The following is a 25,200-nucleotide window of genomic DNA, read 5'->3' on the forward strand; positions in this document are numbered from 1 at the left end:
ACTCCTTGTGTGCAGTATTTTTCCATGTATCTTCAAGTATATTTCAGTGTCCAATTTACCTTATTGCAAGTACTACTTGAAACCCAGTTAGTGGAGGAAAGAAGGCATGTTCCAATGGTCTATTCTGAAATGACACCTACAAAGCAAGTGCCACTGTGCTTCTCTGCAAAACTAATGTCATACAGAGTCACATTTCCCAACAGGCCTCAAAACTTCACTTATGTATTCACATACACTAGTGGATTGCGTCCGTGCAGAAGAAATGAAGACTCTGCTTCCTTGGGTGATGACAGAAGAGCGAGTCAGACTTCAACCAGTCATCAGGGTTAAAGAATGCCTGTTATCTTGGAAAGGTGACAGATTTTAATACTTTTCCCTCACCAATGAGATGTGGGTCATCACCAAATATACTACCTTTCATCTAGAGACACTGACTACTGCCACCATCATGTTTATCACATATGGCATGAGCTCCAATCATAACAACATATTTCTGTATTATAAATTGACAGAGCAATTGCTGAAGAGACACTATCAGCTATAAATTACCTATAATTCCTTCAAATTTTTTCAAGTAGTTTAAGTGTCAGATATTTGTACCTCACGGTGGTGCTATTTTCGCATCTTCTCCTTTAAATAACAAGTTTCACTACTGTAGAAGTATTCTGTTTATGTTTCACAGGGAAAATAAGAGACTCTTTGACATGGTTTAGCTGTCACAAACACACACACGAGTATATGGTAAATGTTATCAAAAGCACGATCTACATAAAAAAGCCCCAAAACAATTAAAATCTTTGTTGCTCTTCTCATATCTTGCCATTGCATTTTTCAGCTGAAACAGGAGCATGGCTGTCAGGCACAGCAAGCTCCACACAATTTATGTTGGAAATTTTCCCTGATGCTGGGAGGTTGGAGGAGAACGATTTCATTAATGCCAGCTTTTGGTTCAAACAGACACTCCAGAGAACAACATAAACATGACCGCTCATGACAAGTGTTGCTCCAACATCTCACATACACACACGAGCCCAAAGCTAGACTGGAACCTGCCCATCAAGTTTGTGATATAAATGGACTCCTGGAAATGTCATCACTTCCTTAATTATCTTTTCTTGGGGAAAGTAACTATAGACAAAGCAGTACTTTATAAATACTCCAAGGCATGTCAGATAGAAGCTCTGAGGAGGGAACTGGAGACCAAGAACATGAATCACAGTATATGATCAAAATCAAAACACAGGCGTCTGCCTGAAAGAACGTGTGAACACATGTGCACAGTGTGCTTACACACACACGAGCAACAGAGGGGGAGGAAGAAGAGTCCGTCTAGTAAAGACCGCAGCAGCCCCATTCTGTCTGCAATCCTGCAACAGCACATCAGTATACCTGCGGGCACTCACAGAAGAAGAAAACAAGAGTCCAATTTTCAACTTCCAACAGGTCATTTTAAATAGCAGTCAGCAAAACTGAAAACTTTGAGCGATCAGAAGAGTCATTCTGACATTTTTCCTTTTGAACCCTTTAGCCTTCTGTGGTGGGCCTTGGCATGGCTTCAGACACTGTTCCACACAGCTCTCTGAAACGGAGAGCAGGTCTCACTTTCTGCATACGGCAAACAGTCCCGTTTCTAAAAACGGAAAATACCAAGGGTTTGCACAGCACTTTCCAAGTCATGAGAAGCCACTGCTGCCTCTTTAAGGTTAGACACACATCAAGCCATGCTATTGCAGGACAGTAGGCTCTGCACAAACAGGCTCTTCTGGCCGACACACGACTTCCTCTGGCAGCTCTGGTGGGCAGAACTTGAAACGATTGCCAAATCCAATGACCAGCAAATCCTGAGCTGGCTGAAAACAACCCACAAAGACTGCAGTCCAGAGCAAACAAGATGAAAAAGCCACATTAAAAAAGGCAGGATTTTATGCAAGCGCAGATGCTTCAAAGTGCTAACAAACAGAAGAGAGGAAAGAGGGTTGTGAGAGCTCTTTAAGGAATGGAGGCTAGGGTGGCTGTTGGTTTGTTTATTTTTTAAAGATATGGCAATGCAGTGTCCATCAATCAAGGCAATTAAGTCATCAGTGTCATTTTAGTGTATTAGCTGCATGGGAGTTGCAGCTTTCAGTAGACACAGCATCATCTGAGAAAGACATTGAATGATTACATTTTCTGTGTAACGCTGTCAGTATCTTTAAGGCTTTATAAGGTCTATTGTATGCTTCACTTCTGATTCAGCCCAGTGCTTCAGCAGCCCAGAGAGGGCTCTTGGGCAGGGCTGTGGGGAAGGGAATAACAGCAGCCTGTGAAACCACCCTGGTGAGCCAGTGAAGCTACCGCAGGCTGCAGGCAAGCTTTGGAAGATACCCAGAATCAAGAGATGCATGTGATGAGGGACTACTGTTTTCTAAGCAATGAACACAGGGAGTTCCTAGAGTACATCTGCCACAGCGTCGCTCACGACTTGACTCTGAGACCTCACTGGTGGAAGCAGTAATTCATCTGGGCTTCTCATTCTAGATCTTCTGATGTGGGCCCCTTCCCTCACTCTTACAAGTGGTACGTAAAACACCGCGAAAGAAGATTGTGATAAAAAGCAAGAGTCAACCTTAAGCCTGACAAGAGGTTTGCAGGTGGCCAAACTCATTTTCCACTGCCACTCTGCAGATTCTAGTTGGACTGATAACTTTGTCTCTGCATGACTTTGTGAGCCACAAATCATCAAGGAACAAGCAGTAACAGGGTAACAGTGATCCTGTTGATCTTGATGGGCTCAGCACAACATGAGAGCTGCCCTGCACATATGAGGTTGAAGCCAAACAAGAGTTGTGGAAAACTTGAGTATTACACAACCACCCAGATCTAGAGACGGTATCTTAAAATGTCCACAGTGGCCCACAAAAACATGCAGTACAAAAGTAAATACCACTACTTGGTAACATAGGACCAGGAAAGATCTACAGCCCCACTGAAACCCAGACAGCCAGGAAGCCTGTGTGAGCAAAGTGTAGTCTGTGTGTCACACCAAAACTGCAAAGTCCAACACCTTCCCAATGGCAAAAGTCCCTTTCCAAACTGCTCTCGTCTGTCAACTCCAATACCAAACGGCTGGCTATGGGACTTAGGGTGTGAGATCCCAAGTGACAAAGAATCTTTACTGAAAGATAAAGATCAACATCGGTTGACTCCTGAAGCTGGATGAGCTCAGCCCAGACTTTCACCAAACCTCTCCCACATTGTAATCTTTAGGGTTTACCTTCTCACATTTGGAACAAGATCCTTTGCCACTAAGTTACCACTCGTGTCATCTGAAATCTTAACTCAGACTTCTTCATCTCCAGAAAGATTAAGCATCTCCAGCAACATAGCCATCTGCACCACTCCTCTCAAGCCATCTCACTACAGTTAGCTCCTTGTTCAAAACCTGTGCGTATATTTGCATTGCCACTTGCAAGTCCGCTGCCATAGTTTAATATCCATTACTGCTGCCAAGCAAAGGTTCAGAAAGTGGAGAGGCAAAACCAGGAAAATACCCTAGCTATGTTTCAAAGGACTTTTTCTAGAGCAGCAACTATTTTTCTTCAAAACAAAGGCCTCTGGCCCACCACAAGTACCAAACATACCCATGTGCAGCAGTGTAGGCTTCCCACTGTACCACAGTAAATGAGCAGAGGGCAGATGCAATGCAGCCTGGCAAACCAAGAACATGTCCTTTATTTCCCAGACTAAATTCTGCACTGCATCTTCTGTTCAGCTCACCAGAAATATCAAATTTGTATGGCCAAGTGATCTGGCAGTGCACAGATCCAATATTAACAGTAGCGAAGACTGCAGTCTTACTCAAAAGTTTAGTCTCACAGAAGTAACAAACCCTTTATTCTTGAGCCTTTTATTTTAGTATGAGTTTAGGACTGCATAGGATAATACTCCAATTACTTTAATTTGGATTATTAAGCTCATGCTGCAGGGTGCTTCAAAAATTCAAACTTATAGAATCACAGAATGGTTTGGGTTTGGGTCATCACAGAATGACCTCAAAGATCATCTAGTTCCAACCCCTCTGCCATGGGCAGTAGACACCCTCCGCTAGACAACATTGCCCAAAGCCTCATCCAACCTGGCCTTGAACACTTCCAGGGATGAGGCCTCCACAACCTCTCTGGGCAACCTGTTCCAGTACCTCACCACCCTCACAGTAAAGGATTTCTTTCCAACACCTAATCTAAATCGACCCTCCTTCAGCTTAAACCCATTACCCCTTGTCCTGTCACCACACTCCCTGATAAACAGTCCCTCACCATCTTTCCTGTAGGCCCCTTCAGATACTGGAAAGCCGCAATTAGATCTCCCTGCAGCCTTCTTTTCTCCAGGCTGAACAACCCCAACTCACTCAGCCTGTCCTCATAGGAGAGGTGCTTCCAGCTTCGTGGACTCCTCTGGAAGGCCTCTCCACTGACTTGCCTGCCTTGTCAGTGTTAGAGCAGCTGGTCAAGCTGACCCTGAGAGCTCAACACTAAAACCCACGGTGGAAAAAGAAGCTGCCCTTATTTTCCACTGCATCTGAGATTCTGAAGTCTCAGAAAACAATCTAAGTCGACATTTGATTTGTACTAAATGGAGACTTATTTTAACAAATGCACTTTTAGAGAAAGAAATAAACAAAATGGAATCAAACAAATGACTAGGTAACAAAAACCTCACTAACTCCAGCCGTCAAATAACAAACCTTGAATTCCCTTCCTGCCAGCTGTCAGCACAAGCTCCCCAGGCCCCTCCGACCATGGCTCTGGCACAGGAGGTCAGCATGTTTAAACCCCGCCCAGAAAATGGCCCCTTTATCACAGCTGAATCTCAAGGCTGTCCCCAAATCTCTGGATGCCAGAGCATGAAACAAAGCATTCTTCCCCGACATAGCCTTGGGTAAGGCTGTTGTGATGTTAAACTTCTGAAAATAGTTAAAATGAACACATGGGGAAACACAGTAAATATAGAAAAATAGGCAAAATTAACCAGGTTTTCATCACCCTCATTGTCTGGATCCTCACAGTCCTAAAATACAAAAACATTGTGACATAGAAAAATTATCCTGAATTCAGGATGCACTGCAAAGACCAGTATATAGAAATACATTATCAGGTGACTGTTTCAGAGTCTTTTCCTGTCCCATTTTTTTTACAACTTAGAGATCTCTTCAGAAAGCCCTTAAATAGTGGACTTCAATAATTTCGCTCATCATTTTATGACTTTTAAGCGGGTTGCTCAGGAACCTGAGATACATCACTAGTAAGTACCTGGCTAGGATACTTACAGGAACTAACAGGCATTTCAGTACCAGGTTTGCTCTCAAAGGAAATTTTTATTATGAAATCGTTGCCAAGTAACATGGATTAAACAGTGGGGGGAAAAGCCTGTCAAATTATTACAGCCTTAGTAGTGTTACTCAAAATTATAAAAATAGAGTCCTTGATTTTCCTGCCTTCATTTTGCATAACACATGTTAAACATCTGTATCAGGCACAACATCTTAAAGCTATTGAGGATGAGGATGTCAACAAAAACAATAGTGAATCCATTGCCAGGAACCCTGATTCCATGTATTCATATGTATTCAATCCTAAGTATTCACATGAGATTAATTTTATATTCCCCTGCTCCCCCCTTTAGCTATTTCAATTGTCGTTGCGTGCCTGAAGCAGCTCAGGGAAATTCAACTCGCAGGTATAATAAAAGAATCCTCCATTAATTTAGGACTTGATAATGTACCTATCTAAAGGAGTGACTTTCATGTTAAAATAATTTTTAAGGTGTTCTATACACATTTTTCTGGTGCAAATCTCTAGAGTTTCCAAGTGCCTCTTCAAACAACAATTCTTTCTCAGAACAAGCAGCTCCATGAGAAAACAACTATCTCCTTTCTAAAAACTGGGAAACTGAAGCAGTGAAGATACCCAAAGCCAAAGAGAAAGTTATTGTAAGAGTTCAGTAGTTCCTGGCTTTCAGCTGAGACCCAGATCACTACAGAAATGCACACATGCACTCACTTCCCCAGGAATATTTGACCAAATAAAACAAACAAAAAGGCCTTGCATTTTTCATGCCAAGTTCAATATAAACACTTGTGGCTATTACATGCACCCGTATTCTATTTCCTATGATAAAGCATGGCCAATACGAATTGTGATAAAAGACATTTCGAAGAAACACTTGAAAAAGATTGGAGCTTTTGGGGTTTTTACTTGAAGAAAGTGTCTTCACAATCTCAACAAAAGAGATGTCACCCCGACAGGGATTAACAAAGTATAACATGAACAACTTAGTTGAAGATCACAGATATGATTACAGCATTTCATGATATGACCTTATATTTACCACATTTCAGTCTTAACTGGAAAGTACTAAATTACTGATTTAGTTTTGCAAAGTTTGTTCAGAATACATAATCCTATACATTTCCAGTCCACCTATATATTTTTTTTTCAGTTTACAGGGAAGAAAAATCACCCAAACCTTACTAAGCTTTACAGAAAAGCCTGCATGTGTTACAGGAGGAACACATGCCCCTGCCATGCCCTCCCCTCCTATGTTTAAATTTGCAAAAGCTTGTTGTCTGTATATTCTACACAAGTGTCAAAGTGAGTTAAATTAGTGCATGCTTGTATGTTTGCATATTTATGAGAACCAGGATAACTGCACAAGTATGTGTAATACATGAGCCCTCCAAGGAATTTGCTGGGGGAAGTTTACACTCCTCCCAGCAAGTAAGGAATGTGTAATTTAGCAGCATCTAGCACAGGGCAGGTTAAAAACAAAACAAAACCCGACCTCCTCCCCCAAAGCAAGCCCTCACTTAAAGATTTTCAGATCTTGCATTCCACATTATCAGAACTTCAGCCAACCTCTGAATGAATGCCCGATTTATTTTAAACATGCTCTTGATGCTGCTGAATCTAATTAGTGTACTGTCAAACAAAAATACTGGTTTTATTCTGGAGCATACTGGAAATGCTGTATGACAAACAGATCTCTACCTTTGCTATCAGCATTTGCAGGCAACAGGAAACACCTCAGCTGGTAAATCAAACTAATGTAACTTGAGGTGATGGGTACATTCTACTTTAAGACAAAAGGCCACTTGGAGTTGGTTTCTACAATAATGGAAAAGATAACATTCGCTCTGCTTTGTTTTCCGAGTCTGATCCTATAAGTAAAATCTGATCTTTCCAAGTTGTTTACACTCTTTTGCTCGGCGCTGTCGCCAGCAAGCCTTGCTCCAGCTTCCTGTGCATTTTTAGAGCAGCCATCTCTGAGGGCTGTGACTGGAAACTGGTTGGGATATGGCAGAAGGAGGCTAGGGGCTACAAATTGTGAATATATTCTGTGCCCTACACTTGGTATACCGCAGAAATACATAGAAAAGACAGCTTGGGGGAAACTGCTTTCTTGCCATAACCATGTTAGGAGGCACAAGCAGCCTCTTTCTGCTAGGCAGCAACTATTTTTATTCAAAACCAAATATTTAAATCTTTTATCATTCTGTCGAGATGATTAGACAGTAGCGGCACAGCACTTCATGCACACCTGACTCCAGCTCTGACTCCGCTGCGTGCGCACACAACTGTACAAACCACAGTTACACAAGTAGTATCAGGAGCATTGAACCAGAGGGAAATTCGGTTTTATGCAAATGTCTGCTTTGCAGCTGATTCATTCTGGTCTCTGGGGAGGTACAAGCTCCAGCTGTAGCCTGCTTCATCCCATCCCCGGGCACCCTTTAGTAACTAAGAAGTAACAAGTTCCCACTATACCACATCCCCACAGCAAGGGCACTCTTCTGCCTGTCTCCAGCAAAATTTGTTATTACCTTGAGATCTACCTGTCACACCAAATTTGTCTGTGACTTGCCAATGGATTTAAAGTTCCTGGGTGATGAGAAAGGCACTGACAAATACATAGCAGAATCACATAAGGCTGTTTAGTTTTCCTAAGAAGCTATGTTACCCCCCCCCAAAAAAAAAAGCTTCTAAATACAATTTGATTTTCATGCCCAGAGAACTGATTGTACCTACATTTTTTTGCAGGCATTTCACAGTGCACTCATCAGACTGAAAACCCAGTGCCTTGCAACCTAAGAAGGGCTTTAAAAAACCAAAAAAACAAACCAAACAAAAATCTCTGTTCATCACTCCTAGCTCCCCCCCCCCAAAAATGTAATTTTTTTTATTAATTTCATGACAGTTGAACTGAAGAAGGCTTGACAATTTTGATTAGCCAATGAGATGGCTACTGAAAAAATAGTAAATAACTTTTTCATCATACACTATACATTTCAGACAGTGTATATACTGAAAATGAACACAACAGCTGAAGTTTCATGGATGCATACAATACACATTGAGCTGAACACACCACAAACCCAATAAGGCTGCTGTTGAAGCCAGTGGAAAGACTTTCACTATGGCCAAGAGTATCTGCCTTTATTTAAATCACTATAAAAGACTCCACTTAAAAGTTCTTTTAGCACAGATTTAGACCCTCTTTTTCTAAACTTCCGCCTGGTGGATCATCATCTTTGTTCTTTCATTACAAATTCTGCTAATTGTGTACATGCACATTGCTCTCCCAGGATGCAGCACTAAGGATTTGTGTGTATAATGCTGTAAGAACACAAACCAAGAAGCTCAGCTGTCACGGCACGCAGTGTTTGTTTTTCACATCGGCACTCTGTTTTGATGTGTTTTGAGAGTAAACAACAGTACTGCACAACAACATCAAAAATTTTCTTCTTGTGCTGTTGCTTTCAGAGCAGCTGAAGTTCTTGTCAGTCCCTCCGAGTGAAATGTACATAAGTAATTGGACTGTACTTAAGTACTACCATAGTCAGCAACACTTGCTTTCTGTACAGCAGTCCCCCCCCAGTGAAGCATTAAGGATGTATTACAGGGGTAAAAGAATCTGAACTTAAATATTTGTTTATAGTGGTCATGGCAGGGCTCCAAAGGTATTCATGTTAATTTACAACACATTTAGGTAAACGATCTGCCTCTGAAGACAGCCAATTTTGTAAAGGCCTCTTGTAGATCTAAATCTGTTTCTTATTTCCTTTGCCCACCCCGCCATCTTTTTTAAGTATACTTTGTGGTTGTGAAAGGTGATGGAGTGGCTGGGTACGGAAGCAGTTTACTTGCGTGACATGCAAAGCATAGGTGGACAGTATCCACGCAAATTGCACGTGCTTCTTTGTAGTCTTTCTGGTCACAATTCAGAAATTACTTTATTTAGCAAATTAATGTAGAACAATCCTATTTGCAAGCACACTTGTAACCAGGGATCTGGATGAAAAGTAATTTCTCCTTTACCTCTCTCTCATGGTGGCCAAGACCCTCCTCGGGATTTCTGAGATTGAGGACGTGCACCTCTTGTGGCAGGCCTGTCGTGCCTCGGCTTGCGCAGCCTGATAAGACTGTAAAACTCTCCAGTAAGGCATGGACTGGGTGTGAATTGTTAACGGGTGATAAGACACATTCACTCTTAGGCACAGGACCTGCAGAGGAAGACACAGATGCACATCATTTGGAGAAAAAAAGCCATACATAATTACACCTGCCAAATAATGATCATCCTCTTCATCACAAAACCCATGGGAACACAAGCAGAGGCTGCATGTTCATTATCCACAAAATGAAGACATTTATTGCTACTGCCCTTTTAAGTTCTCCTGAATATGCTAACTCATTGGTTCAAGTTCTCTCTGAAAGTTTAAATTTAAAGTATGGATTCCAAAATTGAAGGTAGTCTTGTCTTTACCAGGGAGGAAACCAACAATAAAAGAGAAAAAAGCCAAAAAAAAAAGCCAAAAGAGACAAAACAAAGCAGTGATAGTGGTAGGAGGAATTGGTTCATCTTAGATGTGAATTATTTGTTTATGTCAAACATTGTTATCTCCAAACATTGAAAAATGCAATCATGTATATATAACAATGAAAAGTTAATCTCTAGTATAAAGCAATTACATCAGGAAGGATTTGGGCGAGTTGGATTTGTTGCTTTTGAAGCAGCACTGATTTATAGTGAACGTTATTCAAATACATTGTACAAAACAGCAGGCATCTGTCACATGATAAAATGAAATGTTTGTTTACTGAGTCTATTTTGTGTCTGACAGCAATTATCTACACTGATAACAGATATCTAGTCCAAAACAGAGTGTACGCCCTTTCAAATAATCACCACAGCATGATGTAGTGCCATAGTCTTATATAGTACGTGAGACAGTGTGATGGGATATAGCAAGATAGCACAAAAGCTGAAACATACGGAGTAGTTTACATTTAAACTATATCTCAGGAAACTAAAGCAAGACAAATATTTATGAAAAGCAGCTCTGCTTTTCCAAAATGGCTCAAACCCACCCCTGACAGTAACAGATACAGTATGTTTTTGATTCAGAAGGTCACAGGAGAACGTCAATTCACTTAACCCCTAATTTGCACCAAAGTCACTCAGATAAGAATTAGACTCACATGAACCAGTCAGTTCAGAGGCTGTAAGACATAAGAGAGAAATATAAGCTAGAAGCATGATTTTTTTTTTCCAGATAGTGTACATCTGCAATGGAAGTAAAATGCTTCTTTCAAAAAAAGTTCAAAATTAAAGAAAATCCCCAACTGATCAAATGGCAGAGCTCTGGTTTTGTGAAGTCTACATCCAGCTATTGTAGCACTAGAGATCATTTGACTTGGGTGTACACATATGTTTAATTACATTAGCACTGACTGACACTTTGCTAGTTAAAAAGACAGTTCACTCAAGATACAGTTAGTAGCTGGCCATTTAGAAGTCAGAGAGTCCATCTTAAAACAGACTTTATCTGGAAAAAGCAAAGCCCCTGAGCCCAGGGAGATTTCCGCAGTGCCTTGGGCTGTGCGTGCCTTGTCCTGCCAAAGAGGCCGTTCCTGAAACCCACCAGTGCATAGTACATATCCTGCCAGCTCCCACAGAACAGGAATATTTGTTAAAGTCAATGCTCAAGGCATAAATTACGCATGCCTGTGCTCAGGGTACAGAGGATAAACAAACTTTCTGCTTTCTATATGAGGAACTTGGTGGTAGCACTGACCACCAGCTTGGGGGATTTGAGGTTTATTTGTTTTTTTAATTCCTTTTTAAGAATATCAATACAAAATAGGACCAGTCCAAGCAATGATACCCAGTTTAAAAAATAAATTAATAAAAATTTTAAAAGTTCCCCTTTGTAATGGTTGAAGATATGTATTTAGAATTTGTAACAATAATATACACTAGCAGAGAGGTCTCATTTTCCTGATGTACAAGTACAGACCAGAGAACCTACTAATCAATTAGCCCAGCCACCGATGTGTAAGTCCAGCAGCATACCATGTTACACAACCTGCACAAAAGACATTTCTAAACTCCACATGCATTTCTTAGGCTGAGAACAGAGAGCCAAAGAGTGCTTGTTCATTGAATTTTCTCTTGCAGATGAGAATGGAGTTGACATTTGTTAAGATGCCTCTATCATAACACATACACATGAAGGAAAAGGTGCAAGGCTCGGCACAAAATGGAAATGGAGTTGGAGACAAAAATGTGTATTTTTCCTTAGCAAAGGTTCAGGAGAAAGAGCCAGTACCTCTCTCTCGGCAACAGATTCCCTCGTGACTGTCTATTTCCATGCAGTACATCTACCAGTCCTCCCCTCCAGTCTTCAGCTGGTCCTTATTCTGTACAAACTTGTCATATTAGAGGAGAAGACATCTGGATTTTCCCCTCACTTCCTACATGGATTCAATCCACACGAAGACGGCAACTGACACATTCGGGCTGCCTGTAACTGCCTCCCTGGCCGGCACCCCAATTGGGCATTAAGGAAGCCCGTCTTTCTGCAAGGCCGCCTGTTCTGCTCAACGTGCGAGATTGCAATACTCCTGGAGGGAGCAGAAGTTCACATCCTGTATAACCGTGCACAGCTGAGCTTATCTGCACAGCGAAGGGCAGACGGAGGCATGCCCACTCCGCCTGCGCTCTGTCCCGGCTGGATGTGGGCCAGATCTCCTGCAGAAACCCCGTCACCCCGCTGGCAGTGAGCCCACACAGCTGTACCAGTCTTAAGCAGGGCTTACTGGTGTAGGCCTGCTCTTAGACCAGTACAGCCGCGTGGCGCCTGGATGCACGCTGGCTCGTGCCCCACCAGCCTGGGGCACGCTGCTTCTGTCAGCTCTGTTTTGAAGGAAGGGGTGCACAGAGTTGCTCTGAGTCACTCAGTATAAAAAAAACCAAACCCCACAAACCATGTTTTTGGGGAATTACTGCATCTGGTAGAATTGCTTTCACACCAGCCTCAGGAGTGAGATACCCTTGAAATTTGAACTGAAGATCAGAGTATCTACTGGGGGCTGGCTCCACTGCATTCAGACTATGTATGCTGTAAGACTGCCCACATGCAAGGAATAACGGTGGGTAAGTAACAGAGGGGTTACTCCAGAAGTTGCATCTTGTTGTTGCCGAGTTTTGCACAGGTGCCTGTGTAGCTACGGTCCAGGCCCATACCACCCTTCTAGGAACTCAAGGCTCTTATGAGCATTATTTCTCTTAAATGTGCTGGCAGTACCAAGCAGCAATTTTCATGCACTGAAATTTGCCTATTTGACCAACCACTAAACTGGGTGTAATGCCATGTCCAGCATACACTTGCATGCCTGGAGCTAGTGCCAAGCAAAAGGAAAACTTCTTTCTAGATCACAAAGTCCACTGATGCCCAGCCTGTATGTGGCACAGGACAGTTCTTTCTGCCACCTTCTCTCCATTTATGCTGTACTTTAGACTATTCTTATGCCACACAAACCCCAGCACTGCCTGAGCTATTCGCTAAACATTCATTAACAACATTTCTTTCCAGCGCTTCCTACTGGACCTGCAATCTGTTCCAGTGAAGACATGTAGGTGTCACTCCGAGGCACTGGCACTCCAGTGGGAGCAGCAGAAGCTCCCCTTTTCCCAAATAAGCTGCTCTCACTCTTCCCGGCTCCCTCACAGACCCCTCCTGCCACCTTCCTCTGACTAGAAAGCTAGTTACTTCCCCTAGGTAGTTTAAAGCCTACAAAGTGCATATTTAGCACTCTGAAAAAACAAACAGAAAGGCCTTTCTGTGACACTACTAATCTGATTGTTTATCACCTCTGCACCACCTGCCTGTATTTGAAACCCAACACGAAACCACAGGCTCATCTTGCCTGGGCTTTACTGTTCTGCTGCTCTGCCCTGCACAGACACCAGGATTGGGCTCTGCCAGCTTCCCACTCCAGCCTCACACCCCGTTCCTGCCCCTCACCTGCATCGGTGACACCAACAGCCTAGCAAAATTTACTATCGTCACTGCTTAAGGGCCAGTTCATCCCATTAATGCATCAAGATTGCCTCATCGGCTCCAAACATAGACATACTCTCTTGCATCACATTCCCATCAAACTGGCACTTAAAGAGTCAGAAGTATCTTCCCGTTTATACACCCTAGTGCAGCTACAAGCCTTTAGTCCCTTCTCTGCTGAGAAGGTAAGTGTGCACGCACAGCCATCTTCAGGCTTTTGTTTAACTTTGGACCATGTATCCATTCAACCTTGTTAGCAAATCCTGGCTCTTACGACAGTCAAATTTTAGTTGCTTAATGCCTGCAAAGCCTTTGAAAATGGAAAGCTGGTTAGGCAGTTTTATAAGAACTGCTTATTACGTATGTGTTTTACGATGGCAAATGTTTAGTGAATTTAGAATTCTAGAGAATTGTTTAGTACTGAATTATTTTCCACTTCCAATTAATAAGAATATTTTAAAGGAAATCGTAACACAGACCCAACCTTTTTTGATACTAACATGTGGAACATATTCAATACAATTTCAACATTCTTGTTTCCCATATCATCCATGCTACTAATGAGTAACACGTGTTCTTGCTGTAAGAAAGTAGCAGAAATAGGAGTACAACGCTAAGGGGGATAATACAACAACCCAAGACCAAGTCGTAACTGTGATGGATTTTATTCAAATAGTAAAGACTAATATACTTTCTGTTGCATTTCCATGGAGATTTCTACAGTGTTGTCAGCTGAAAAGTGTGACCAGCTCCTGCAAATTGCGTGAATCTGTGCTGGGGGCTCCACGGCACATTATCATGGCTCCCATATGCCACGCCAGAGGATACAAGCCACACCAATGGGATATAACAGTCCTTAGAAGGAAGACAGATTTATTCTAATTGATTTTTGAATGAGGGAATGGCACAAATCTATGCATTATACATAAAGACAAAAATTCAAAATCCAGACTTGAGGAACACCAGGGATCTCTGTGCTGTCAGGTACAAAGTAATATAAATTACTGCAGATCCTGCTAGAATTCATCACTTTATATACTGAAAAGCAAGTCTTAGAGGATGCTAACTATCCAAGCAGAGATTTCAGTATGCCCAAATGACAGACTTTCACAAAAGTTCTTTTGGAAAAGGTTAATTTAAAGGCTTTTTTTTTTTTTACATCAGCTAGTGGCAATGACAACTGGAACAAGACGTAAGAAAAGAGAGAGGATCCTGAAACCTACTTTTGAATGACAACAGGGTTCTGTAAAAACAAGAGGGGGGAAAGCCATTTTCTCTTGAACTGAAAAGCTTAAGATTCACTGCGGACTATTTGACCAGACTTCATAACAGCTTCTTCCTATAACCTGCACCACTCATTTCTAAAGATACAAGTGCATGGGCGAAGGGCCACTGTTCCACCTGGAGCAATTGTTGCCACCCAACCTTCTTCCTATAAAGGGTTTCTCACTGAGGGAAGCATTTATACCAAAAAAATATACTCAAGGATTGAGGCAAATAAGAATGTACAGAGGGAAGTGATGCCTGTCACTCAAAAGGGAAAATATAAGTCATTACTACTTATTTAGCATGAGTGGCTCTGTAACAACAACTACTAAATTTCTTCCTGCGCACTCCTTCACAGAAGTCCCCCTGGGAAGCCAAATTCCTGGTGATTCAAATGGTGTAGAGGATAATGGGCAGCCTCCACCATTAATACAAAGAACAGCTTTTCTACAGATGGCGGATATCAATGAATTTTAGAGCAGCTTCTACTTTAGCAGAAGGAACAGCAAACCCCTTGTGAACTGCAACCGAAGCAGGGCTGAAATTGAGTAAATGTTCATGAAAGCCCTTGAATACATTTTAAACCTTCGGCAGAAATAGACAGAAAGAGCAAAAAAGTTCATGAGAGTGTGCACAGAAAATCAAGTGGGGGCAGATGAAAAACAGGAGACAGAAGCATTGTACTGAAAACACAAACACAGCATAGCTGTTGTACACAGGGCTGGGTAAGCTTCTCTTCATATCCTTAATTTTCAGGGAGTTCTTTTACCACTACATCCAGCACAGGCTGGATGATGTCAGCAAGAAAAGAATATTTTTCATGGTGGAACTACTTTTGACTAAATTACCATAGGAGGAAGGGGGAGCAGTTTAAAATTACAGGGGAAATATTCACAGACATGGACTGATTTTGGGCTATTTTGAAAAAACAAAACAAACCAAACACCCAAACTCTCAGACCCCACATATATCTATTTGAAATGAGGGAGCTATAAAACTTAAACTGAGAAGACGAAAAATATATCCCCAAGAAATATTCAGTACAGATGGCAAGATTCGGTTGTAGAAGGAGTTAAAACATAGAAGCTGTGCTAACTCAAAACATGTGCTTATGCAAAAACACAGCAGAAGTTCTCCATTCCAGTGCTCAAAGCCCACTAATCTTCAGCAACTCCACAACACCATCCCTGCTCCTTCCCCCTTTCTCCAAGGAAAAAAAAACCTATCCTCTGGAACTATGCATTAACCTACATACTTCACCTTTACACTAGTTTCTACTGTTAATGCTATGTGCAATCAGACCCTTGCTTTATGTATTCTCAATTCCCAACTATCAACCCCCAATTAATTCCCATTCCACTATCACGAACTCTGCCCAGACCTGTTCCATGCATGGGCCAAAGTATTCAGATGTTTCAATATATTAGATTACACTTAATCTGCAATGCATTTTGATAATTTATTTTCTGCAGTCTTTCTAGATGTTTCTGTTAATGCATCGTAAAGTCTAGCTAGCATCTTCTGCCTGCCCACTGGGAATCATTCAGGCCTACAATGACGTGCCCCATACCTTTTTTGGGTTGTTGTTATGTTTGGTACAAACTCCTGATGCTGGTTTCTCTTTCTAAGCCAAATAATCTTTTATGCCTCTCTGGAGGATATGTTGCAAAATATCCATTCCCACTGCTCCTGGCCACTGGTACAAGCACGATGTTTATCTCATCTGTTTAGCAGAGATGATCTAACCTCAAGTGTTGCCTGCACAGATCTCACTTTTTTTTTTCCATGTGGGAAAAAATTCAAATTACATTTTGAAAGCAGAAATGCTTTCTTCCACTTTCTTAAAAATAAGCTCCTATTAATGTTTTGTCCTCACCAGGATGTAAAATTGATGCAAGTTCAATTGGAAGCGTTAACCACCAAATAAAACTTTACTTCTGTAGCAATGTACTGCTACTTAGAAATGATGAATTATACCTAAACTATCCATTTTATGAAAAAAAATGTAAATGACAAAGTCAAATTGATTTGTTATACAGCAAAACTCATTTCAATACCTGAGCAAGCAAGGCAAAGCGAGGCAAATGTCAATCAGTCACTATCTTGCTTAACAAAAGGAACTCCAGCTGTCTTGTTTATACACCTATTAAGCTAATTAAACAGAAAAGGCAATGAATGAAAAACTTGTTTGGTTGAACATCTGCTGGGCACAATTTTAAGACATTGCTACACATGAGGCATAAACTTAGAAAACAAACATCTGTACCTGGAAAACAAAGAAGTCTTTCAAAGCAGATGTGCTGTATCACAGACCTACATTTTACGTAACCTCTGCTGTACTTCTTTCAGACCAGAAGTACTGTCAAAGCTCTACCTTCTCTCGAGGTTTGCAGCAAAACACTGCTTACAGGAACTCTTCTCTAGTGTTTTTCCATGCCTTAAACGTGCACGCTCATCCACACATGCGCGCTCTCTCTCTACCCCCATCCCTTCTCCCAAGCAAGTACTTGGAGAACACTCCACTCACATAAGAGCATCTTTTTAATCTGTATAAACAGAACAGCACAAATGTGTTGACTTTCATTTAAATAAACCCAATAAGCACAACTTCTGTTTTCCATGCCGAAAAACTGAAAACAAAGTAGTCCACCAATGTTTCAGAAAGGGTTGCTGAGTTTTTCCAGTTGTTATCCTCAAGTAGTAGAAAACAGACATGTTTCCAGCAATTGGTCTAAAATTCAAGTGGAGATGATCCTCTTGCATAAATCTCAGGTCCTATGGAGCACCTATCCTTTTTCAAACAGCAGTCAACATTACTCAGACCGAAGGCTTCACCCCCAGACATAGCGGTATTTCAGAAATGCCTGACTTCCATCACGAATCTGTATCATGACTTAAAAGATACAGAATTATTTCAGAAAACAAGCTGTACCTAAAATGCACGTAATCATTGTGCCTTAACAGCCTTAATGGAAGAACCAAATGTAGCATTCTGTTTTCATCACTGTTAATGGATGACATTGTCTTCAGCACTGTGATTGTACAAAGAGGAAGAAATGAACAAACACAAACTATTTCTAACATTCCTTGTTCATTATTCCAAACGACATTCAAACTTTTTGTTGTGAAAGTCTCTTTTCCCCAGAGATAGCCCATAAATTGTCTCAGATTTACCCCTCTCTACCATCGAAAGGATAGGAAGTTACATGGAAACAATGAATGGAAGTGCACTTTTTATCAGACAACGACAGGAAGCATTCTGCTTGGTTTACACCAGAGCTCTGTATTGGGGCCAAAAGGGGGGGAAAAAAACCCCTATAAAAATTAAATGCCTGCTTAGAGCAAAAATAACTAAAACAGGTTTCAAAACGATTGTATTTTTAATAAATCAGTATTGAAACTCCTCAAACTATCCTACCCACAACTACTGCTGTTACTGTATTCCTGAAAATGAGTAAATTAAAGATGACAGAGAAGGAAATTCCAGACTTCATAAAATCAGTTTCAGGAGACAAAGAGGAAGAACCATACTTACTTTCACGATCAGCCACACAGGAATTCATGCATCATCAAAGAGCATGCACAAAAACACATGTGTAAACATAGATCAGACCTCAGCAGTCCATGCTTATCTAAGAACACAAGTCTTCTGAGTCTGTCTCTCTCAGAAAAATGTTACCTATTTAAATTGCAAATGTATATTTCAGTTTTCTGTATACTCACGGGTGCTCTTGAAAGTGCTGCTACAAGTTCTAATGATTTTCAAACCAACACAAGAAGTGTTGGTATCCCATCTCAGGCAGCATCAATAGGCACAGAGAAAGGTACCAAAATATCCAGTAATGGTATGGTTATGGAACATATTCACTAGATGGGGAGCAGGGGGAGGATTTTTTGGTTTAGGTGGATTTTGTAGTTGTTTGTTTTTCCCTTCTTGAAGTTTAGTTCAGAATGATTTAAAAATAAATAAAAAAAAAATCCCATGACAGTTTTTCTGAAACACAAGTAGCTGTCACATGCTTGATCCCCACTGACTTCCATTTGGAGCTACATATGCAGCCATCTTTGCCTGAAACTATTAGATACTCAACAAACATTTCTAAGCAATTATGGTATTACAGACTTCTACAAACCATTAACAGATTTTCCTTTGATTCATAACTTTAGCATCATTTTTGATAGGTCATCCAAGCTCCAAAATAAAAGCATAGCCAAAGTTCTCCTTTTTACTTAATTTCTTTTATTTGGGCCCAAATTGCTTTTCTTTACACATGCATAGACACATTGAACTTGCAGGGGCTCTGTCTGTGTCTATTTTCTCTATGCACTCCTTTCCACAACTCTCCTAAACTTCCCTGTAATTTGTTTTCTTTTCTATCCAACCCTTATTATTCCATTAAACAGTTCCTACACAGTCCGCTCAGCTTCACCAGCACTTGTCATTCACTGCGCCTACGTATGAAGGGCTGCTCTTTCAGTATGTCCTGCTTTTATCTGTCAACTGGATTATTGGCAGGTTACTTTTTGGTCTTCAGAGAGGAAATAATGAATTCTGGATGTTGGTGCATAAGGACACATGCACATCTGGAGAAAGAGAGAGGCACTTTCCTTTCAAAGATATTTTATTTTTGACAGTCAGCGATGCGGAGTACCAGACGGCACAGCTTTCAGCTCAACAGCAACTTGCATGCAATCATCATCTGCTTGAACTTCACCACTACCCCTGGGGCGCATGGGAGACTCTCCATTCGTGCCTAACCCATCTGAAGAACAGACTAGCAGTCAGCGCCTCTAATCTTTGGCAAGTAGTGAAGCACATGGACCCCGCTTGCAACACCAAGTATTCAGTGAAAAGCAGGAGGAGAGGGCTTTTTGGTTTGGAGTCTGCATTTTTTTCCCCCATGGGTTTTGCCTGTCAGAAGCCCTTCTGTGCTGACATATAGGTGCTTCACTCAAGCATGAAACTTCATAAGCCTTCCCCTCCCTAATCTCAGCTAGCACAGCAGGAACATCACTTTATACTAAAAAAGGGAACATCATCTGCTCAGTGCCGAATGTCAGGAAGATCTGATAAACATGCCGCTAGCCGCAGAGTCGGAACGAGAGCAGTGGCTTTGAAACGCATGATTTGCATGCTGCCAGCCAGACCGGGAAATGCTGGGGCTGCCTCTCCCACCTCCTCAGCTGCAAATGGGCTGAAAATGCTCATCAGTGGACAGGCCCCTTCATAAAAGGAAGAAATGTTGCGCTGTTACTCGGGCTTCCAGTTGCAGCAGTTGGCAACTGCTTGCCCCAGTCCCATCAAATGCAGTGGACCTCAGAAGCAGCAAAAGCCAAAGGGAAGGGAATAGTCTTGGGGGAAGATGGCTCTATAACTGAAAGAGTACCAGCCCTCTCCTAATTAAAAACAACAAGATTAAAAGTTCAATTGAAGGCTGAATTCCTGTAACTGACCTTTTAAGAATGAGTTCACTATCACTAACGTCTCACTGCACAAACCTTGAAAACTGATCTGTGTCAAGTGCTTAAGCAAAATAAATCTTCCCTCCTCAAAACAGTTAAAGTTGCAGTCTTGTCTTGAAAAGTGTAAAAGAAGTTATACCAATAAAAAAAAAAAGAAGAAAAAAGCAAAACCTACTGTACTCTTCCCCAGCCCCCACTCAGTTAACCAACTCTGCTCAGCCTCTGTGGTAGGATCAGCAAGGAAATCAAGTCTGGAATATGCCTTGCTACAGGCTTTCTCTTCAGACTTGTGAATTTTATTATCTGGTTTGCTTTTAACTAGGAAGGACCCTGTGCCCACAACTGTTCAATGTTCTGTGCCTAAAGGAGAGGAGGAAACGCTAGGTCGGCCCCAGTGCTGAGGAATGCTTATGAAGTACTTCCTCTGTTCTGAACTCAAGCATGGCATCCTCCTGGACAGGGGCACAATGTCCACACTCCCCTATTTGAAAGCCGTAAAGCTAAGTGCTGGCAAATGTTTTCCCAAGTTCATCAAGGTACCTCGGACAAGTTGGCTGGACCAGGCTGGTGCTAGAGACAGCTCAAGCCACAGCTGAATCTCCAACGAGGGCTATAAACATGACAGAGGTCCTAGAACTGTGGTCCACAGGTCACTGGTGGCTCAGCTGCTCATAAGTGGTCTGTGTAACCACATTTTCTGTACACCAAACTCAGTTAAAAAGTCTGATGGATAAGGTGCATGGTTGTTCTTGCAAAATTCTGAGGGTTGACTATGCACCCGGATATTGCTGCAGAAGACACAAAGATCCCACACTTCTGAGTCATTATGAACAGAAATCAATCAGAACAGCTCTCAGCCAGCGGCCACAATTTAAAAATAAGTTTCACCAAGTAAAAAATAGTTGGAAAGCTCTAGGCACATTTGGTGTTAAGCAACGGGACAGAAATTAGCACAATGTCTACCAGGCCACAGGCAGCCCAAATACAGTGCATCCCACCTGCCACCAAGTTTTTCAATAATGTCACTTCAAATTTTATTACTTGAGTATCTTTCCCCCTGCTTGTTATTTAAACACAAAATGATCACCCAAAGTCACTCTTTATTCTGGCTCAAAATTTCCACTTGCTTTCATTTAAAGTAATAGTACACCAAAAAATCAAAAAATACAGGAAAAACTTGGGGAGCAAAGAAAATACATGCAGACACATTCCAGAGTAACTGGAGCAGCTGACCTAACTTAGGCTTTTGGAAGCATGTATCTTCACTATTTCTGTATATGCCAAATATTCCTCAAAAATCTCTCCCATGGTGACTTTTTTTAAAATAATAAAAAAACCTTTATCATGTTAGTTTTCAAGCTCCTTGGTAAAGATATAATTATATTATAGTTCTCATATAGACCTGATTATCTTAAGCTAAATAATATGCTTATATAATATGTTAATACATGCATCTGCCTATGTTTTATAAAGTGTCAAATGATATTGTAGAAGACAACAAAAAAAAAAGTCTTCTAAAGTCCACATGCTAGGATCTTTAAAACATTATTTAAAATATTTATTACCAAATAGTCAATTCCCTGCTGTGTGACAAGATGAGCTACAAAATGACTTCAACCCTCAAGGCAAGCAAATGATTGCAAACATGAAAAAGCAAGGCCTACTGGAACTTTCAGCTGTGTTTTCTGTTTAAAACAGAAGCACCATTACAGCACAGATACAAACTGTCTTTAAGTTATCATGGTAGTAGGCATTACCCATGCAGTTCACCATTGTGAGCTAATCCCCATAGGCATCATTTTTAAGCCATCTAAGCACAATTATCGGTGGCTGACTGTAGCCCTGATGGCTCATGTCGTTCAGCAAAACCATGAATATTCCTAAAGCCAGCAAGCAGCAAGGACTTGGCTCAGCGTATTCAAAAGCACACCAAAAAATCCTCTCAAAGGATGCCCCTCACACAATTTTAGTGGTGAAAAAAATCAAGAAATTTAGTTTTTGCACTAACTGTACAATTACTCCCTCCTTTGTATCTACTCTCAATTTGTACTTGAGATTCAAAAAAATTCAGTGTAATAGAGTAGACCCCTAAGGTGAAAAAAATCAGAGGGCAGCCACTAGAATAAATTAAACTGTTTGCAGATATTGCAACACTGCTTCATACCAGGGAGATGGGAGCCCTTACGCCAGGGGATGGCAGGGACAGATGAGTGGGGGCACACAGCAGTTTGGCCATGCACTGGGGTGAAGCCCCCCACCAAGGCAGCAGCTGGGCGCTGTGACTTGGCGCCCCAACGTTACTCATAGCTTGCTGGGCAGCACCAGTCCAGATGCAGGACAGCCGGCTGGTGGGTGACAAACGCTGTGCCCGGCATCTAGGGCACGTACGTGGGGTGCTATGCCATCCACATGGGACTGCGGGGATGGACTCAAATGAGCAAGTCTCTCATGGGCTGGCAGGTTTGATGGACCTTATACATAGACAGCTAATTCTACAGGCAGAGGATTGAAAAGCCACTGAAACCTAACGCTGCAGGTTTTTACGAGACGGGATGAATCATCCAACATCTTAGCACAGCCAAAACCAGGGTGTCTCATTCCCTCCACCTCTCTTCTTCCCACCAACCCTTCCCAGCTACCTTATGCCTATTTTGATGCTCATCAAACCTGCCTTCCCCAGGAGCTGATTCAACTCACTAATGTGACAGGAAACTAACGCAGCAATAAAGAGACTAAGCAGGTTTCCGTTGGTCTTTGGTGCACTGATTGGCAGGGAGGAAGGCTTGAGGAGCACCTAGGCTGGCTCCCACCAAGGGCAGTGGGGTAACCTGCACCCCTGTCCCCACTGTGGGCAGCAGGGAGCCATCAGATTTGACTGTGCTCATGAAACCACAGGCTGCATGTGAAAAGACCTTCCTAGAAAGAGACGCTGCTGATTTTAGAAAATGTCTTTTAGACAAAGTCTTTTAGAAAAGACATTTTCCTTCTAGTCCATGATCAGCACAACAGTGACACAAACTACCACTTTCAAAAGCTCCTCATGCATTTTCACTTTGACTAAATTTTTCCACAGTGCAGAACGCAAATAATCACAACTTGGCAGCTGCTCTGAACCAAAAAGGCTTCATACAATACCTCACTAAGTTCCATGTACATATGTGTGTAAATAAATATATATACACACACATTCTCCAAAGCCATTTGACCTTTATGTTGACAAAAAATGCAGTGGAAATGAGAACAATCAATCACACTGAAGTCATGTAAAGATACCTGTTCCACTTTTGAAGAGCATGCAGAAGACTGCTGTTTTTGAACAAAAAAAGCTTTTCCTGAAGCAATTTCATTTACTTTCCTCAGCATTACTAAAGTCACCATTTACAATGACAGGACATTGCAGTCATGACACAAGGTCTCTTAAAATTGCTTCCCGACCCAGCGTTCCCAGAAGCCCACTATTAATACCTCAGATGGAAGGCAAGACTAGGGCTGCCTCCTTTTTAAGTGATAACCAAATCACATTTCAGCACACCCCTCTCCTCTTCATCGTCACTTTCTGCATTAAGCTCCTGGATCAGTGTGAAATGCTGTCTTGCCCTGCGCTCACTGAACTTTTTCCAATATAAAGAGGAGCAACCATTTGTCAGCTAGTAACACCAAAAAACCAAACCACTGCAACACCCTGAAAGTTATGATTTGCAATGTCCAATCTTTTCCTTCAAAAGCAGAAGGATTTTCATTGCAATTCAGGGTTCCCAATGGGAGACCCTGGGTGGCTATACAGCTATATAGCACCAGCATCCGGTATGTCCATGCGCTGCAGCCATTTGGCCAGGACTTCCAAAGAGCTGGAAGCAGTTCCAGACCAGTAACAGTAGCTTTAACCAAACTCCAAGATCCCAGAAAGTCCTGAACAACCAACCACACTCTTGTTATTCTGTCCAGAAGCAGCTTCCAGTCAGAAAAAAAAGATATGGTGAAAAAGGGCAGAATAGACTACTTTCTAATAGTCTTGGGTAGCCTGCTGCAGCTGGGCAACATCTAACTCAAGAGGCCAGCTACACTTAGAGATTGAAACAAATACAGATGAAGGCCCAAGTAGTCAAAAGTAGCTCAGAGTAAGATTAAAATCTGTTGTTTCTGGGAATTGCCTGTATTTCAATGTCTGCATCCATTCTGCCCAACTGGCTACTGGGGTTATGCCAAAATGACCGCCTGCTGCCAGGCACCTGTATTAAAGACACCGGCCTCTCCAGCACAGAGAGGCAATCAGTCATACCCACCATACACAGAGCTGGGAACCAGAAAGTCTGAATCATCAACACAGAATTTGAATGACAAAATTCAAATCTCCTTCCATTATTGGTTTTTATCATGCAGGATGACTTGATACACAGTTTGTTGCTCAAAGGAAGAGAAAGCTTTCTATAGGAGGAAAAGCACCTCTGATTCAGACCAGCTCTGAAACCGTCTAATCATAAACAGCTGTATCTACGGTCTTTAACCATAAAAAGGGTTTTTAAAAAAAAATAAAATAAACATCATCTCATCAATAACATCCAGAGGTTTGTTTGCTGGGCACAATATCTGTCCAGATCAAGTGCATGTTTTTTCTCATCTTCTGCTGCTACTTCTATAAAACTGTCAATATTCAGGCAATTAAATAAGTAGATCTGCTCTTCAAGCCAACTGCTTTTGGATAATAGCTATGAAAAGCAGAAACCGTCTTTGTTTTTTCCTCCCAAAACTGGAAGAAACTGAACTTTGTCCTCTTAATAAGGCTGACTCATCAGGATGAGTGGAATACAAGTGCAGAGGTCAAGTGGCCTAAGAAATCCCTGTTTTGAACCTCCACACAAAAAGGCCGACCAGAAGCAACAGAAACAATACCTGAACATTAACAAGCTCAGCACTTACACCACACTCTGAAAACAGCTCTGTTTAAAGTGGGATGTTACATATTAAACTCAGCTGTTAAGCTAATACTTAAGTGTGAAAAACAACCAGCCAACCCTCCACTAGTACACTGACCGTTCCACCACAGCTCAATGTTACCATCATCACAGTAAAATTATCTCAAAGCAAGATGA

At 41.6% G+C, this 25,200-nt stretch overlaps 1 protein-coding gene across 2 annotated transcripts in view; it reads right to left on the reverse strand.

Moving 5' to 3' along the window:
* TGFBR3 (transforming growth factor beta receptor 3) overlaps window positions 1-25,200 on the reverse strand; it is a 117,903-nt gene that overhangs the window by 59,782 nt on the left and 32,921 nt on the right. For both annotated transcript variants that reach the window (XM_075759911.1, XM_075759912.1), the window contains exon 3: window positions 9,354-9,538. In XM_075759911.1, the coding sequence (XP_075616026.1) occupies window positions 9,354-9,538 (185 nt within the window). The remainder of the gene's footprint in view (window positions 1-9,353; window positions 9,539-25,200) is intronic.

Source organism: Balearica regulorum, chromosome 8 (genome assembly GCF_011004875.1).
Source record: "Balearica regulorum gibbericeps isolate bBalReg1 chromosome 8, bBalReg1.pri, whole genome shotgun sequence".
Lineage (NCBI taxonomy): Eukaryota > Metazoa > Chordata > Aves > Gruiformes > Gruidae > Balearica > Balearica regulorum.